Raw genomic sequence first — 17,741 nt, 5'->3', positions numbered from 1 at the left:
ACCCATAGCGACCCTGTATAGGGTTTCCGAGGAGTGACTGGTGAGCTTGAACCACCGACCTTGCAGTTCAAACGGTTTTGCAGTCTGGCGCATTAACCCACAGCGCCACGCCAGGACTCCTCTATTGTGCATAGGGTTAGAACCAACCAGATGGCACCCAACAGTGATAGAAGTTGGTTCTTCAAAAAGGTTAACAAAATTGGCAAAACATTGGCAAGTGTAGTAAAGAAAAAGAAAGAGAAGATGTAAATTACATGTTCAAGAAATGAAATCAATGACAGCACAATCGAACCTACAAAGATAAGAGGGATAATAACTGAATATTATGTGAAACTGTGTTCCAAAAAAAATGAGAAACTCTAGACAAGATGGACGAATTTCTAGGAACACATGATGTACCTAAACTAACACTGCCTAAGGTAGAAAATTTGAACAGACCCATAATAATAAAGAAATTGAAGATGCTATGAACAAAACTTCTAATCAAAAAAAATTTTGGTTTAGATGATTTCACTGGAGAATTCTACCAAACATTCAGAGAAGAGTTGACATCAATTCTTCCCAAACGATTCCATAATATAAAAAGGATCGAAGCTTTCCAAATTCATTTTATGAAATGAGCACAACACTGATATTAACACCAGGCAAAGAAACTACAAAAAAAGAAAATTATAGTGCAATATCCCTCATGCACATCGATGCAAAAATCCTCAACAAAATGCTCACCAGTAAAATCGAACACCTAATAAAAAATGAATATATCATGTACAAAGGAGACTCATACAGGGTATTCTAGGATGGCTCAATATTTGTAATTATATAATATTTGTATAAATACAATAATTGTAATTCACCACATGAATAAAACAAAGGAAAAGAACCACATAATTATGCCATTCGATGCAGAAAAGGTATTTGACAAAGCCCAATGCTCATTTCTGATAAAAGCTCTCTGTAAAATAGTAATAGAAGGGAAATTCCTCAATATAATTAAGGGCATACATACACAAAACCTGGCGTCCTGGTGTGGGACTGTGGGCTAATGTGCTGGACTGTAATGTCACTTTGAACATAAGGTCGGTGGTTCAAGCTCACCACTTCCTCCTCAGAAAACCTATACAGAGTTGCTGTGAGTTGAAACCAACTTGAAGGCACATAACAACAACAACAATATGCAAAAACAGTGGCCAGCACTATACTCAGTGGGGTGAAATGGACAGGAGTAATTTTGTTTGTAAACAGAAACTAGACAAGAGAGCCTATGTCACCACTTGTATTCAGTATTGAGTTGCAAGTCCTAGCAAGAGCAATCAGCAAGGAAAGAAATGAAAAGCATCCCGATTAGTAAGGAAGAAAAAACTATTCCTATTTGCAGATGAGATGATTTTGTACTTAGGAAACCCCAGTGGCTCAGCAAAGCGATCATCAGCAGATACAACACAAATACACCATGGAGTAATGACAAATTGGAGAGATACATCATAAACTGGATAATCCTGGAGGACATGATGCTGAGTGAAATAAATCAGTCATAAAAACAAAGACAAAAGACTAATTATATAAAATCAAGGGACACTTTAGACACAGAAAGAAATATTCTTTGATGGTTACCGGGAATGGGAGGAGATGGGAGAGAGAATCACTAAAAATGTTGTTGTTTTTGTTAAGTGCTGTTAAGTCACTTCTGATTGATAGTGACCTTATATAGGAGTGACTGGTGGGTTTAAACTCCAAACCTTGAAGTTAGCAATCCAGTGCTTATCCTCTAGCATAACAGCAGGAGCACTATTTTATATTTATAAAATGTTATATATTATATTATAAAATATATAAATAAAAAAATATTTTAACTTGGTTGAAGAGAAAGGCAGTTTATAACCAGGGGGTGATCAGCCCCAACACTATCACTGAGTCAAAGAAACACACTGAAAGATACACAAGAGTAACAGACAATAAAGGTAAATACTGTTGCATACGTAATCTAGCAATATCAGTAGTATTGTTGCTGTTAAGTGCCATCGAGTCAGTTTCGACTCATAGCGACTCCGTATAGAGTTTCCAAGGAGCACATGGTGAATTTCAACTGCTGACCTTGCGGTGCAGCGCAACACCAGGTGTTCTTATCAGTAATAACAAACAATAATCTACAAATGGATACATAAGCAAACATGCAAGCTGAACAGATGTGGGTAGGCAAATTGGGTTACACACATGATCTTATATAGATTTGTTCTTATTAAGTGCCATCGAGTTGGTTCTGATTCAAAGAGACCCTGTATAGGATTTCTAAGGAGCAGCTGGTGAGTTTGAACCACTGATGTGGTTCGTAGTCTAGTGCTGACCATACAATGCCACTATAAAGGATTGTCAGAGGATATTTCTTCATAAATATCTGTGTTGCTGTTAATTGCCGTGGAGTTGGTTCTGACTCATAATGACGCTGTATTGGGTTTCCGAGGCTGTAATTCTTTGCAGAAGCAGAAAGCCTCATTTTTTCTCCTGCAGAGTGGCTGGTGGGTTTAAATCATCAACTCTGTGGTTCAAAGTCCAGTGCTTATTTTATAGAGCCACTGCATTCCATGTGTTTGTATGTACTGTGTATGTATTCATGTACTTAAATATATAGCAGAACAACCAGGAGGCAAAATTGTGAAAACTTCTTGGTCATAACCAAACACCTTGTGGAAATTAGTCATGGGATTGGGATCATAGGATTACAGTCTTGAAGGACAGCTAAATCAATTTGCAAACAATTCACAAAGACAATGTTTCACATGCTAATGTGGTGACTAGCAACTGGGATCTTAAAAGCTAGAGTTGCCATTTAAAATGCAACTCTTGGTCTCCCCTTCTGGAGCAAAGAAGAGTCAAGAAAGTCAAAGATTCAAGGAAACAATTAGTCCAAAGGACTAATGGACTATGTAAACCACAGTCTCCACTACCCTGAGACCAGGAGAACTAGTTAGTGCCCAGTTACCACTAGCTATGGTCTAAATGGGACCATAGACGGTCCAGGACCGAATGGGACAAAAATGTAGATAGAACAAATTTCAAAATCATAAATAAGACCTGACTTACTGGTCTTGTAGAGACCAGTGTCACCGTACAGCGAAAGAACAAACAGGTCGAGAAAGTGAACAATAACACTCATCAGAATAAAGGGCAGCATTTGTCTAAAAACAAAGCTCAGACAGCAGGAAGGGGTAGAAAAGAAGGATGAGTGGAACCGGGCAACTCAATGAGGAGGAGGGGAAGAATGCTGTTATATTGAGGGAATGGCAACTAATGTTAAGAAGTAAAATGTGTGTAAATTGTTGAGTGGAAAACAAATTTGCTCAGTAAACTTTAATCCAAGTCACAACAAGCAAGCAAGCAAATAAACAACTAGCCTTCTGGGTATAGTTCCACTCGGAAACAAATGGCGTTATCATGAGTCAGAGTTCACTGTAAAGCTAGATTGTGCCTTCTTTTAGGACAGGGACACATTCTCTTGTTTTCCCTGTTTCTTTCATGTCTGGCATATGGCCAGAACCTGGAGAAATGTTTGTTGAATGAATATCCTTCATTTTTTTTCTCAACTAATTTCATAATAACCTTACTAAGTAAGTAGGCAAGGACAGTGTTTTCCATTTGTCAATTGCAAAATTGGGAATTGGATGAATAGTGTCATGTCCAAAGTCTTGCAGTTATTAAATGAAATAACAAGGACTTGAATCTAGACTCCAAGGTCAGTGTGCTATATAGGACTATTTCTGTTTTAGATCTTGAGTCCAATTTTGTCTTATGTTTTTAACGTCTGCAGTCATTCCTTACAGCAAAAAACCATTGGAGAGATGTGTGTGTATTTTAATTTTCTGCTTCAGCTGTAAACTTCCTTTTAATGAGTAGTATTATTGTCTTGCAAGTTCATTGGTAAAATATGTATGAAAGTCAATGGATTAAGTTTCGAGAAATGAAATCATTTTTTTCTCCATAAAGCTTCGTGGGTTTTTTTTTGTTGTTGTTGTTGCTCGGTGGGTTGCCATATTTAAGTGAGATAGATTAGCCATGTCTTGTGCTGAAAACAATTTCTTTTTACTGTAAACATTAATATTTATGCAGTATGAATGCATTGCTCTTTTGACCTCTTCTCCTTTCTGCTTTGACCTCTGTAGTCTTTTGACATTGCTTCAGATTGGCATTCTAGGGATGCTAAAATCACACATGGTGATCCAGAACTATTCATAGGGTACTTATTGGATACATTGTGAATACAAAATGCCAGGAATATGGGATTTCTTTCTGTGTTACAGGTGGCACTCAGCACTGCAATGTGACATAAGAGCAGATGATAACTGTTGAGCTGGCTCTTCTCTGGAGCAATACTTGATATTTTTTCATTATGGGAATGAGTAAGCTGCTTGAGCTGTGGAGTTATTTGAAAGTATGCTCTGACTACAAAAGCAGCTGGGCATACACAGTGAAGGGGCAGAGATGCTCTGCTGGTCCGAGCTCTGTGGCATCCTTTTTGGCTCTATCTACCAAATCCTTCTTGTCCTCTTGCTCAAATTACCCCACTAATCTACACAGTTTTCATGAACTCATTGGATGTGTAATTTGTGTAGTGTGTTGGCTGAGGTCTATTTGGAAATATGTGGTCAGGTAAGAGCAAAGATTTAGTCAAATCAGACATTTCTCCTTATTTATGATTCTCTTCCCTGCAAAACAGACTTTCAGTTATTTTAATGGAAGATGAGTGATCACAACTTTTTGTTGTCTTACTTGGAGGGCTGCGATTGTGTGGCACTGTTGGTTAATGCGCTGGACTGCAAAGTTGGTTTAATCCTCAAGGTTGGTGGTTCAAGCTCACCAGCTGTTCCTAGGAAACCCTATACAGGGTCACTATGGGTCGGAATCGACTCGATGGCACTTAACAATAACAATAATAAGGATTACAACAGTCTGATTTACAACTGATTTTGGGGATGGCAAAGGAGTGAACAGCTTCTGTTCCTTTGTGCAAAAGTTCACTCTGAAGCAGGCGATCTTAATGGCAACTAGCTACAACAGAAGGAACTGGATGAGAGAAAAACTTTATGTGAATGTTCACAATGGTTGCATGTATGGCAGGGTTCAACTTAAGGATATTGCTGACATCTTCTCATTGTTGTCTTATTCACCCTGTAATATGGAGTTCTGGTATTGTGCTGTAGGATAATGTGCTGGACCCTAAGGTTGGTTTGAACCCCAGGTTGGTATTCAAACTCACCAGCCACTCCTCAGAAACCCTATTGGGGTCTCTTTGAGTCAGAATGGACTCGACAGCACTTATACATGGTTGTTGTTGTTAAGTGCCATGTAGTCAGTTCCAACTCATAGCAACACTGTGTACTTAGGGCTTCCAAGGAGTGACAGATGCTTTAAACTACTGACTGTGTGGTTAGCAGTCAAGTGTTAATCCTACAGGGTGACACCATATTCAATAAGATAGTGAAATAGGACAGAATATTGATTTGGTTCTTAATTCAGAGGCCATTTTCTTTCCTTTTGAATTGGGTGAAGGTTTACAAAGCAGAGATGTCAGCTTGAGGACTAAGGCGCGCCTGACCCAAGCCATGGTATTTTCAATAACCTCATATGGATACAAAAGCTGGACAGTGAATAAGGAAGATTGTAGAAGAATTGATGCTTTTGAGTTATGGTATTGGAGGAGAATACTAAAAGTGCCATGGACTGCCAAAAGAACCAATAGATCTGTTCTGGAAGAAGCGCAGCCAGGGTGTTCCTTGGAGGCCAAGATGGCTAAGCTTTGTCTCTCATACTTTGCAAATATTGTCTGGAGGGAACAGTTGCTGGAGAAGGATGTCATGCTGGGTAAGGTGGAGGGTCAGAGAAAAAGATGAAGACCCCTAATGAGATGGATTGGCCAGGTGGCATCATTGATGGACTCAAGAGTGGCAGCAGTAGTGAGGTTGGCCCATGATCGGACACTGTTTTGTTCTGCTGTGCATGGAATTGCTATGAGTCGGTTCCGACTCGATGGCACCTGACAACAACCCATTTTGTTTTGTCTCACTGATGGCACTCCCCACAAGGAAACATCACTTATCCCACTTCCTTCCTGTGTGCTCTGTTCCCATTCCTCCTTCTTTTGTTACCCTTCTGAACTTTGTCCTTGGATAAATGCTGTCCTTTTGTCCTCAAATGATTCTTCTAAGATGTGCCGACCACCCTATCGCTACTGATTTGTCTGTGTTTGGCTGAAAATTGAGCCTTCAGTTCCAGACCTGAAGGGCTACTAAAGCCCACAATCTCAAAGGTTCCACCAGTGTGTAGCTGACCAGTAATCCTGATCTTTTTTATTTTATTTTTATGATTTGGAGTTTTGTTCCACATTTTTCTCCTACTCTAGCCACAGTCTTCTATTGTGATTCCTTTCAGAGCAGTTGGTAGTGAGAGCAGGGCACCATAATTCATTTCTAATGGTTAATTTTAAACAGTTCTGAAAAATACCTAGGTTTGCTATTGATTTATTGGGCTTTTTTCTTTTTTTGGTAGGGGGCAGGAAGAGGAGGGAAAGGGAAGAGTTTAAGTTAGTTCATAATAAATAAAAAATTTATCTTAGGATCAACTCAAGGTTCAACAAATTATTTTGGGTTCTTGTTTAAAATTCCCACTCAAAATTTTGAGGAGGTAAAATCCAAAAATATTAGAATATCTTTATTTAATTGCTTCTTTTTCTATCTTATCTCCATCTGAGATATCATTTATTTTGAAGAATAAATATGATGAAATGGACATGTTCTGAAATAATAATGTTTGTTATTGTTGTTAAGTGCCATCGAGTTGGTACTGACTCATAGCAACCCTATGTACAGCAGAACAAAACCCTGCCTGATCCTGGGCCAACCTCAGTATCGTTGCCACGCTTGAGTCCATCGATGCTGCCACTTGGCCAATCCATCTGGTTGGGGGTCTTCCTCGTTTTCTCTGACCCTCCACCTTACCAAACATGATATCCTTCTCCAGCAACTGGTTCTTCCTGACAATATGTCCGAAGTATGAGAGACAAAGTTTGGCCATCTTGGCTTCCAAGGAGCACTCTGGCTGCACTTCTTCCAACATGGATCTGTTGGTTCTTTTGGCAGCCCATGGCACTTACAATAGTCTCCTCCAACACCATAACTCAAAGGCATCAATTCCTCTAAGGTCTTCCTTATTTGCTGTCCAGCTTTCACATGCATATGAGGTGATTGAAAATACCATGGCTTGGGTCAGGCACACCTTAGTCCTCAAGCTGACATCTTTGCTCTTCAACACTTTTTAAAGGTCTTGTGTAGCAGATTTGCCTAATGCAATATGTCGTTTGATTTCTTGACTGCTGCTTCCGTGACTGTTGATAGTTGATGCAAGAAGAATGAAGTCCTTGACAACTTCAATCTTTTCTCCATTGATAAGAATGTTGTTTAAATGATAGAAAATGATAGAAAATCAGTGGCCAATTGGAAAGAAAAATTCTCAATCCAAGTCAACATCAAATCTCTTGAAGTAAAATCTAGGATTCAATTTAACCATTGACTTAAAGTACTTCTGTACTTCAGCTTCAGTTTCAGAGCAAAAGGACTACTTTTACTCTCCAACATCCTCAAGTGTATGTGCGTTTGAAGTTGAGGGGTTCACAGAGGTGGTTTAGTGGCAGTTCAGTGTTAGAAATCTCACCAACGGAGACCCAGGCTCAATATCTGACCTCTGTACTTTAAGCACAATCCCCACCACGTGTCATTCATTGTATGCTTGGATATTTAGTGGCAGCTAGCAACAAGTCCAAAGTTAGTAGGTTTCTTAGGACATCTCTTTTACAGTTATTTGTTGTTTTAAATGAAAAAAAAAAAAAGAATGAAATAATCATATTTTTAGAGTACTTTGAGTTCTTTACTATCAATAAAAGGAGTCCTGGTGTGGCACTTGACTACTAACCACATGGTCAGTGGCTCAAACCCACCAACCACTGTTTGGAAACCTTATGCAGGGTTATGATTCGGAACCATCTAGAGGGCACTTAGCATATCAACAAGAACATTCTAGACGCTACAGAATCAACAGTAAACAAAACAGTTCTTGCTGATATGGGGCTGCATTCGACTGGGATAGATAGACCTCCCCCCTCCCCCCAAAAAAAAAAAAAAAAAGGATAGACAAGAATGAAACAAACAAATAAGTATATAATATATAACATAGTGATAAGTTATAAGAACAAAAATGAAGTTGGCTGAGGATTACACATTTACAAGGATGGCATTTTAGATGCCATAGGTTGGAGCAGACCAGAGAGAGCTTCTCTAGGAGACAGTACGTAAGCAGACACCAGAAGGGAGGGAGAGTGAGTCACAGAGATGGTAGGAAGATTGTTTCAGGCAGCAAGAAGAATAAAAGGTGTCAAGATGTTTACTACCATACTGGTTTGTGTGGAGAAAAGCAAAGAACTGCTCTGCTTTGGGTACAGTGAGTCAGTCGAAATCAGGAACATGGAGCTCTCTGGCCCATGTCTTGTTGCTGTTAAGTGCCATTCAGCCAGTCCAGACCTTGTGTTTCCAAGGAGCAACTGGTGAGTTTGAACTGCCGACCTTGTGGTTCAAACCGACCTTGCAGTCTAGCACTTATCCTACAGGGCCACACCAGGACTTTGGATTTTATTGCGAAGGGATGGGATGCTATCACTGTTTAAATAGAACTCTAAGCCGGCGTGACCCAGTCATGGCTGATGAAGTGAAGCTGGGAACAGTCCTGAATGAAAAATTGGGTGATCCAGAACACTAATTGGAGTGTGGAGAACCCTGGGCTGAAGCCCTGGATTAGAAGAATAGGAAGGTGAGCCCTTTCAAGAGTCTGATACATGACAATGGATTATTGCCAGGACTGTGGAACAGAAAACATCCTCATCGTGGCTTGTCTGGCTACCATCTTTTGAGTCGAGTGTCATTGTTTTTGACTCCGTCTATCAAGAAGTACGGAGCCCTGGTGTGGCACTGTAGGATAAGCACTCTACCTTAAGGTTGGTTTGAACCACAAAGGCAACAGTTCAAACTCATCAGCCACTCCTCAGAAATCCTATACCAAGTCGCTATGAGTTAGAATCGACTCAATGCAACTTAACAAAATCAAGGAATCCTGGTGTGACACTGTGGGATAAAGCACTGGACCACAAGGTCGGCTTGAACTGCAAGGTCGGTGGTTCAAACTCACCAGCCGCTCCTCGGAAACCCTATACAGGATTGCTATGAGTTGGAACTGACTCAACGGCACTTAACAACAACAAAATCAAGAGATCTGATCACCATGAACCATACACACTGATCTTGTTTTCTAAGAGGAAATTCATTTAGCAGAACTGTGCCCCACAGTCTCTCCTGTTCTGTTTAGCATTCTGGCTAAGCCACACCTCAAAAATTTGGGTCCATTCCAATGTTGCGCTCTTAGTCACTATTGGACCAGGCTAAACTGGCTGAAAGCCCTACTATTAAGCTGAAAAGTGACGTGAATGACTTAAGTTTTGAAGTTAGGGTCTGGTTTTCCTAAACTAGGTGTTGTTGTTATTAAGTGACATCAAGTAGGTTCTGACTCATAGTAACACTCTGTAGGGTTTCCAAGGAGCGGCTGGTGAGTTTGAACCACCAACCTTGTGGTTCAACACAACCTTGAGGTTGAGTGCTTATCCTGCAGTACCACACCAGGAATCCATAAGTAGGTGGAATCCCCTAATTATAAATTTTCATAGCATGGAAGGATTTTCACATGTAACTGGAGTTTCAATGGCTATTTTACATTTGGTTATGGAATTATTGAAAAGACCATAAAAGAAAAGATTGAGAAATTTGGTGGTGGATATGACTAGGATGATGAATAAAATTAGACAGATGAATGAAAGATACTTGCATATCTCACTGTATTTAAGCATCCTTGGATTTTGTTTTTTTTAAGCATTTAATTGTGTCTTACACAAACAGGTGAAAGTTTACATAGTAACTTAGTTTACCACTCAATAATTCATGTGCACTTCGCTCTGTGACTTTGTTTGCAATCCCCACAATGTGTCAGCAAGAGCTCTCCCCTTTACTTTCCTGGGACTTCCATTTCCACGTATCTGGTTATCCTGTCCTTTTCTATCTTCACATCTTTAGTTTTTGGCAAGTGTTGTCCTTTTGATTTCAGATAATTGTTTAAGAAGCACATTCTTCCTGGATGTTATAGGTTTTTATAGGCCTCTCTATTAATTGACTAAAGGTGTCCTCTGGGAATATCTTTAGTTGCGAATTAGAAGGTTGTCTTCAGGTGGTGGACTCCTGATGTGGCACTGTAGGATCAGCACAGGACTGCGAACCACAAGGTTGGCAGTTCAAACCCACCAACTTCTTCTTGGAAACCCTGTACAGGGTCACTATGAGTCAGAACCAACTCGACAGCACTTAACAACAACAACAACAGCAACAACTTTGGGTGGTAGTCTTTGGAGTTCCTTATCTCTTTCAGACCAGTAAGTCTGGACTTGGTTGCTAAAAAAAAAATTTTGAATTTGAATTAATTTTGTTCTCTATCATGGTTTTGTTTTGTAATGGGCATAGTGTAGGAATAAGCCTACAATAGGATATAGAATATAAAGGTAATTAAGATTATGTTGAAAGGAACTTGTTCCTATGAGATAAGAGGAGAAAATGAGCAGACTTTGGCTGTGTTTAAGTTGTTGGATAGAACTGGTTTTCATTCAAGGCTCTGAAAATTCTTTGTCTTTTGAGGTCCTACTCAAGTTCCCTCATGTCCTCTAAGTGACATCAGTCCTCATTGTTAGTGACTCTTTTTGTGTGCTTTTACCAAATAAGGGGGTACTTCAAAAAGTTTGTGGAAAAATTCCATTATCTTTTCATTCTATTTTTCCACAAAAATTTTGAAGCCTCCTCATATTGCTTTTCTCTCTGTTGTCAAACTTAAAATAACAAAACAAAACACACAAAACATTGCATGAGTTATGAGTTGTCAGAATAGAAAAAGCATGAGCGTTGTACTGAGACAGATCTGGATCAATTCATCAATTGCTTTCTTGACTGTTGCTTCCATGAGTGTTGATTGTGGATCCAAGCAAGATGAAGCCTTTGATCACTTTAATCTTTTCTTCATTTATCAGGATATTGTTTATTGGTCTACTTGTTAGGATTTTAGTTTTCTTTTCACTGAGGTGCAATCCATACTGTGTAAGTATTTTAAGTTCTCTTCATTTCCAGCAAGCATGGTTATGTTATCTGTTTATCTCATGTTGTTAAAGATTCTTCCTCCAATCCTGATGCCATGTTCTTCTTCATATAATCCAACTTCTTGGATTACTGGCTCAGCATGCTGATTGAATAAGTATAGTGAAAGGATACAACCCTAACACACACCTTTTCTGATTTTAAACCATTCAAAGTCCCTTTGTTCTGTTTGAATGCCTACCTCTTGGTCTATGTACAAGTTCCTCATGAGCACAATGAAATTTTCTGGAATTTCCATTCTTCGCAGTATAGCTATACTTTGTTATGATCCACACCTTTGCATAGTCAACGTAGCAAAGGAAACATCTTTCTGGTGTTCTCTGCTTTCAATATCCCTGGTTCCACATACTTTTCTGAATCTAGCTTGAATTTTTGTCAGCTTCTGGTCAATATATTGCTGTAGCTTTGAATTATCTTAAGCACAATGTAATTTGCATGTGATATTAAATATATTGTTTGATTTCTGCATTCTGTTTGGCTACCTTTCATTGGAATGGGTACAAATATGAATCTCTTTCAATTGGTTGGCCAGGCAGCTTCTTCCAGATATTTTGGCATAGACAAGTGAGCTCCTCTAGTGCGACATCAGTTTGTTATGGATTTAAACTTGTATTCCTTTAATTCCTGGAACCTTGTCTTTTGTCAATGCTTCAGTGCTGGTTAGATTTCTTCTTTCAGTACCATCAGTTCTTGATCTTGTTGTCTCATGAAATGGTTGAACATTGATCAGTTCTTTTTGATATATAGTGACTCTGGGTTGGGAATTCCTTCCGTCTTCTTTTGATGCTTCCCGTGTCATTCAATATTTTGGCCATTGAATCCTTCAGTATTGCAACCTGAGGCTTGAATTTTTTTCATCAGTTCTTCTAGCTTGAGAAATGCTGAGCATGTTCTTCCCTTTGGGTTGTCTTAACTCCAGATCTTTGCACATTTCATTATAATATTTCTCTTTGTTTCCTCGAACTGCCCTTTGAAAATTTCTGTTCAGTTTTCTTACATCATCATGTCTTCTAGTCACATTAACTTCTCTATGTTCAAGAGCAAGGTTCAGAGTCTCTTCTGCCATCGATTTTGGTCTTTTCTTTTGAGTGACTTTTTGCTTTCTTCATGTATGATGTTCTTGATGCCATCCCATAGTTTCTCTGGTCTTAGGTCATTAGTGTCTAGCATCAAATCTGTTCTTAAAATGGTCTCTAAATTCAGGTTGGTTTATTGTCAAGGTCATATTTTTGCTCTTGTTGACTTATTTTAATTTTCTTCAGCTGCAGCCTGAACTTGTATATGAGTTATTGATGGTCTGTTCCTCAGTTGGCTCCAGGCTGTGTTTTGAGGTTTTTGTCTCTTAACACAGTTGTAGTCAATTTGATTCCTGTGTATTCCATCTAATATGGCCATTTATGTTGTTGAAAAAAGGTTTTTGCAATAAATAATTTGTTGGTCTTGCAAAATTCTAGCATGCGATCTGCGATCATTTCCATCACCAAGGCCATATTTTGTAATTACTGATCCTTCCTTCCTCTTTGTTTTTGACTTTCGCATTCCAATTACCAGTAAATTACCAATGCATCTTAATTGCATGTTTGATCAGTTTAATCAGACTGGAGTTGGTAGACTTCATTAATGTCTTCATCACTGGCTTCAGTGGTTGGTGCAGAAATTTGAACAATAACAGTAGCCAGTAGCTACTGACCTTCTTTGTAGGTATATGCATATCATCCTATCATAGACAGCGTAGTACTTCAAGAGAGATATTGAAATGCACTTTTTTATGATAAATGTGATGTCATTTCAGTTTAGTTTATCATTTCCAGCATTGTAAAACATACACTTACCTGATTCAAAATGGCCAAATTTGAATGGTTACTGTTGTTGTTGTTGTTAGGTGCCATCGAATCGGTACCGACCCATAGCGACCTTATGCACAGCAGAATGAAACGCTGCCTGATCCTGGGCCAACCTCACTACTGTTACCACGCTTGAGTCCATCGATGCTGCCACTTGGCCAATCCATCTTGTTGGGGGTCTTCCTCTTTTTCTCTGACCCTCCACCTTACCAAACATGATATCTTTCTCCAGCGACTGCTCCCTCCTGACAATATGTCCAAAGTATGAGAGACGAAGTTTGGTCACCTTGGCCTCTAAGGAGCACTCTGGCTGCACTTCTTCCAAAACAGATCTATTGGTTCTTTTGGCAGCCCATGGCACTTTCAGTATTCTCCTCCAACACCTTAACTCAGTGGCATCAATTCTTCTACGGTCTTCCTTTTTCAATGTCCAGCTTTCACACGCATATGAGGTTATTGAAAATACCATGGCCTGGGTCAGGCGCACCTTAGTCCTCAAGCTGACAGGTTACTAATGCCTAGGATATCGATCTTTATTCTTTTCATTTAGTTTCTGATGACTTCCAATTTTCCTAGATTCATACGTTCCACATTGGATTAGCAACGGATGTTTGCAGCTATTTTTTCTCACATTGAGTTGTGCCCCACCAGAAAATGAAGGTCCCAAAGCTTTGCCTCATCCACGTCATCAGGTCATGTCTACTTTGAGAAGACAGCTCTTCCTGCCTCAGTTATATTTTGAATGATTTTCAACCTGAGGGGTTCATCTTCCAGCACTACATCAGATACTACTCTTACTACTATTCATAAAATTTCAGTGACTAACCTTACAGAAGTGGTCTGCCTCACTGTCTTCCTAATGTGTCTTAATTTAGAAAATTCTCTGAAACTTGTCCATTCATGACATAGCTTCCAGCATCATGGTGGTGGCGGTGGTTACGTGCTGTCAATGCACAACCCACTACGGTACGTCAGTCAGACTGAGAAGTGGTGGCTGTGTGCAGTGTTGTTGTTAAGTGCTTTCGAGTCCAGTCCAACCCACAGCAACCCTGTATAGGGTTTCTGAGGAGCAGCTGGTGGATTTGAACCACCGACCTTGCCGTTAGCAGTTCAGTGCTTATCCTACAGAACTCCTGGTCTTGTGCGCAGTGGGTATTAAAACATTACTTGTTACATTTCATTTACTGTCATGCTGTGGAATCTTAGCATTATGAGTTCTCATTCCTTTTTCCTTTATCACCTTGGATTGAGCTAAGCATGTTACTTTTATGAAACTGAGGATTTAATTCAGCAGAACGTCATTATCATATGACTTATTGCATACAGTGTGATATAATAAGGTCAAATAATTTCCCTGGAAACGTAATTATCTTCTATAAAAATCTTATTAGCCTGTCTCATAGCATCATAGTCACAGTGGAATGCTGGTGTGTGTGTAAGGGAAATCTCTATCCATAGAAATCCATCTAATAATACCATGAGTGTATGGGGAAGTAAGCGGTGTAAAGAGAAGGCAAATGCAAATGTTTTTACAAATGACATTACTTGACAATTTCAATCACTTAACCTTGCAAACTATGTTCTGTTTCACTAAAATAACTCAAGAATTGAATTTCTTAATGTGTTCCCTTGCTTAATTAATTATTAGTAGCAGAACAATAGTCTACGAAACACTGCAATTTATCTTCTTTGTATTTATCTAGTATCTGACTTAAAAATGAACAGGCACATTCTGATTCAGCAGAATCTATTTCATAGCTCATCTGTGGTGTAGAGAAGAAATAGATAAATGTTTGCTAAACATGCCACACATGCTTTAATCATTTAAATGCTAGTTTTCCATCCTTCTCAACAAGACTGGGAAGATGTTCATGGCTGGAGTCTAGAAGGGTGATCCACTGTGCATAGGCATATTTCTACAGAGGCAAGCTCTAGCTCTGATTATTACAACAAAATAACATGCAGTCATTTTCCACCATACATTTAGTTGTTTTCAAAATCGGAATGTGAGAGCTCTTTTAATGTTTTCTCATAATGATTTGAAATTATGCTTTCATTACATTATTTTTCTTTAAAAGCCACAGTGTATCCTAAAACATGAAAGTATTTAAAAAAACTGAAGTATGTTGTTTTGTTGGAATGAGAACTAACCAAGTCCCTCGTTCATATATAGTAATGTTGGTTGAGTTGAAGATGCAGTTGATAATTTTTTATAATCATATGTAATTATTTCATTGAAAACTAATTAGCTAGCATTGATAAGCTCTGTTTTATATGGGGAAACATATACTGCAGCTCAGTATCAGTTATTTCTTTATGTATTCATTTGGGAATTTGTAAAATCTATGTTGTTGACCTAATTATCTGCTTTTGTTTTCGATTTCAGTTTCAAAGGACATTTGAGTCACTTAAAAATGTTTCCAACAAATCTGACCTCCACAAGACCTACCAGAAGCTTGGGAAGGAACTGGAAAATCTCGATTATTTAGCCTTCAAACGTCAGCAGGTAAGAGTCAGGACTCTCCTTTGTGGAGGAGATGAGCACTCTAGGTTTCCCACAGTCCTCCTGTCAGAGGTTCAGGTGGGTGGAGGAACCTTATCATCCGCTGGTTAGGGCAGAGATAGATAGGGTTGCACTGACCTGCTGTGTTCATAGGGCTTCCTGTAGCATTCAGTGTGGTCTCTGTCTTCACATGTGCACTTTAGAGGTTTCCACATGTGACCTTGTGTCTCCCTGAAAGAAAGCTCCTACTGATTTGTGAAGGACCAACTACTCTTTGACTAGGATACTTTGGTGGCAGAAAGGGAACTTCTAGGATGGGTTGTCAGGGGGACAGACACCTGAGGAAAAGAGTCAAGATAAAATGCCACAATGTGAATTGATTATCAGTTTTCTTGTTTGATCTTTGAAATTTCGTAAAAATTTTTCGAAGAAAATATACCTTACAAGTACAAATCTTTTTACCTGCCTATACAGACCCCAAGATAAATCCAGAGCCAGAATAGACTTTTACAGGTTTGATTTTAAGAAGTAGTACTTTATAAACGGAATATGCATAGTCATAAGATTCTGTTCGCTAAAGATCTCTTTTTCATGCTGCGTTTTCTCCAGCTTCTTCACCGCCACTAGGTGTCAGGCTTGTCAAGCTTTTGCTTTGATTGACGGTTTATTCCGATTAGAATTGGGTTGCGCGGAATTTGGGATTGTGCTCAGTGATGGATAGTGTCCAGAAAAATGACTAAGTTTCTGATTTGCATGGCCAGGCACTGAGTCCATTACTTAAGGGAATCTTTCTTGTTCATGTGGCAGTAGGTGTGACTTTGTGGCCATTGCTCTAATTAAAAAAGGTTGGATCTCTTGCACGGGAGTTTTGAGAGGAGGAGTTCCTATACATGGTATGATCTAGAAATACTGACAGGAGAAGAGAATTTTCTAGATTTTTCTGTTTCACAGACATTGTTGTTGTTTGTTGTTAAAGTGCCGTGGAGTCAGGTCCGAGTCATAGCGACCCTGTGTAGGTTTTCCAAAGAGCAGCTGGTGGGTTTGAACTGCCGACCTTGTGGTTCACAGTCCAGTGCTTATCCTATAGCACTATACCAGAAGTCCATCACAGACATCACATGGGCATTTTACCTTCCTCTGACCCTGTTTTCCTAGGAGGTGTGTATGTTTTGTAGAATGTTTGGGGCAAATTAAATAATATCTGTACACATTCTTTTTTCTTAATTAAAAAAAATTATTAACTTTTGTGAATTGAGTGAAGGTTTACAGAGCAGATCATCAGTTTTACATTTAACAAATCATATTGGTAAGTTTTCAATTTTGCTTCATTATATGGTTTCAACCCCCTTCATTCAACAACAGCCAACAGCATTACCTAGATTCACTGCATTCCTCGCTGCGTCTCCTACCACCCCCATCTTTCCTCTGCCGCCCTCCCTCCAGTTATACACGCCTGACCCATCACCCATTTCAACGCATGTCTACCCTCCAGCACATGTTATCATTTTCTCCTTCCCCCCAAACCATCATGGATTGTTTCTTTTATCAAGAACCCCACCTTTTTTCCCCTTTGAGGTACAAAAACAAAACAAACAGACAAAAAACAAACAAATAAAACAGGGATATATAATTGTTTAAACAACCACTGGGCCTATTCTGGAAGCCAGCCTCCTGGCTGCCAGCACACAGCCTTTGTCTTTCCATGAGTCTATAGAGTCCTCAGCTGCTCAATCTCTCCATGCCATCAGCTCTGCCTCCATGTCTGGTGTAGCTGCTTCTTGGGTTAGGGTCTCACGTTCAGCTCATGCTCTTCTCTCTTTACTCTTGATGGTCTTCTGTTCCTTCGAATGCAATATTAACTACTACCCCCTTTTTGTTACACACCTCTACCTTTACAGTTGTGACAATCTCAATTAGGTATGGTACTAACTACTCACTATTGAATCAATGAATTCCATTCCCATCTCCTTTCACCTGATCCATCTAGACCAGAGGAAACTGTTCAGTGGGGATTCTACCTTCCCCCACATACCTTCCCCCGCTTCATTCCTCTGTTGTTATTAGGTGCCATCGAGTCTGTGCTGACTCATAGCCACCTTATGCACATAGCCCCCC

At 39.4% G+C, this 17,741-nt stretch overlaps 1 protein-coding gene across 1 annotated transcript in view; it reads left to right on the top strand.

The window, feature by feature from the left end:
• Nucleotides 1–17,741, top strand: part of CTNNA3 (catenin (cadherin-associated protein), alpha 3) — a 2,468,838-nt gene that overhangs the window by 117,017 nt on the left and 2,334,080 nt on the right. The window contains exon 4 of the mRNA XM_006835815.1: nt 15,510–15,629. Coding sequence (XP_006835878.1) covers nt 15,510–15,629 — 120 coding nt within the window. The remainder of the gene's footprint in view (nt 1–15,509; nt 15,630–17,741) is intronic.

Source organism: Chrysochloris asiatica, unplaced genomic scaffold (genome assembly GCF_000296735.1).
Source record: "Chrysochloris asiatica unplaced genomic scaffold, ChrAsi1.0 scaffold00020, whole genome shotgun sequence".
Taxonomy (NCBI): Eukaryota; Metazoa; Chordata; class Mammalia; order Afrosoricida; family Chrysochloridae; genus Chrysochloris; species Chrysochloris asiatica.
The sequence above is the reverse complement of the archived record's forward strand: the minus strand, read 5'-3'. Positions and strand labels throughout refer to the sequence as shown.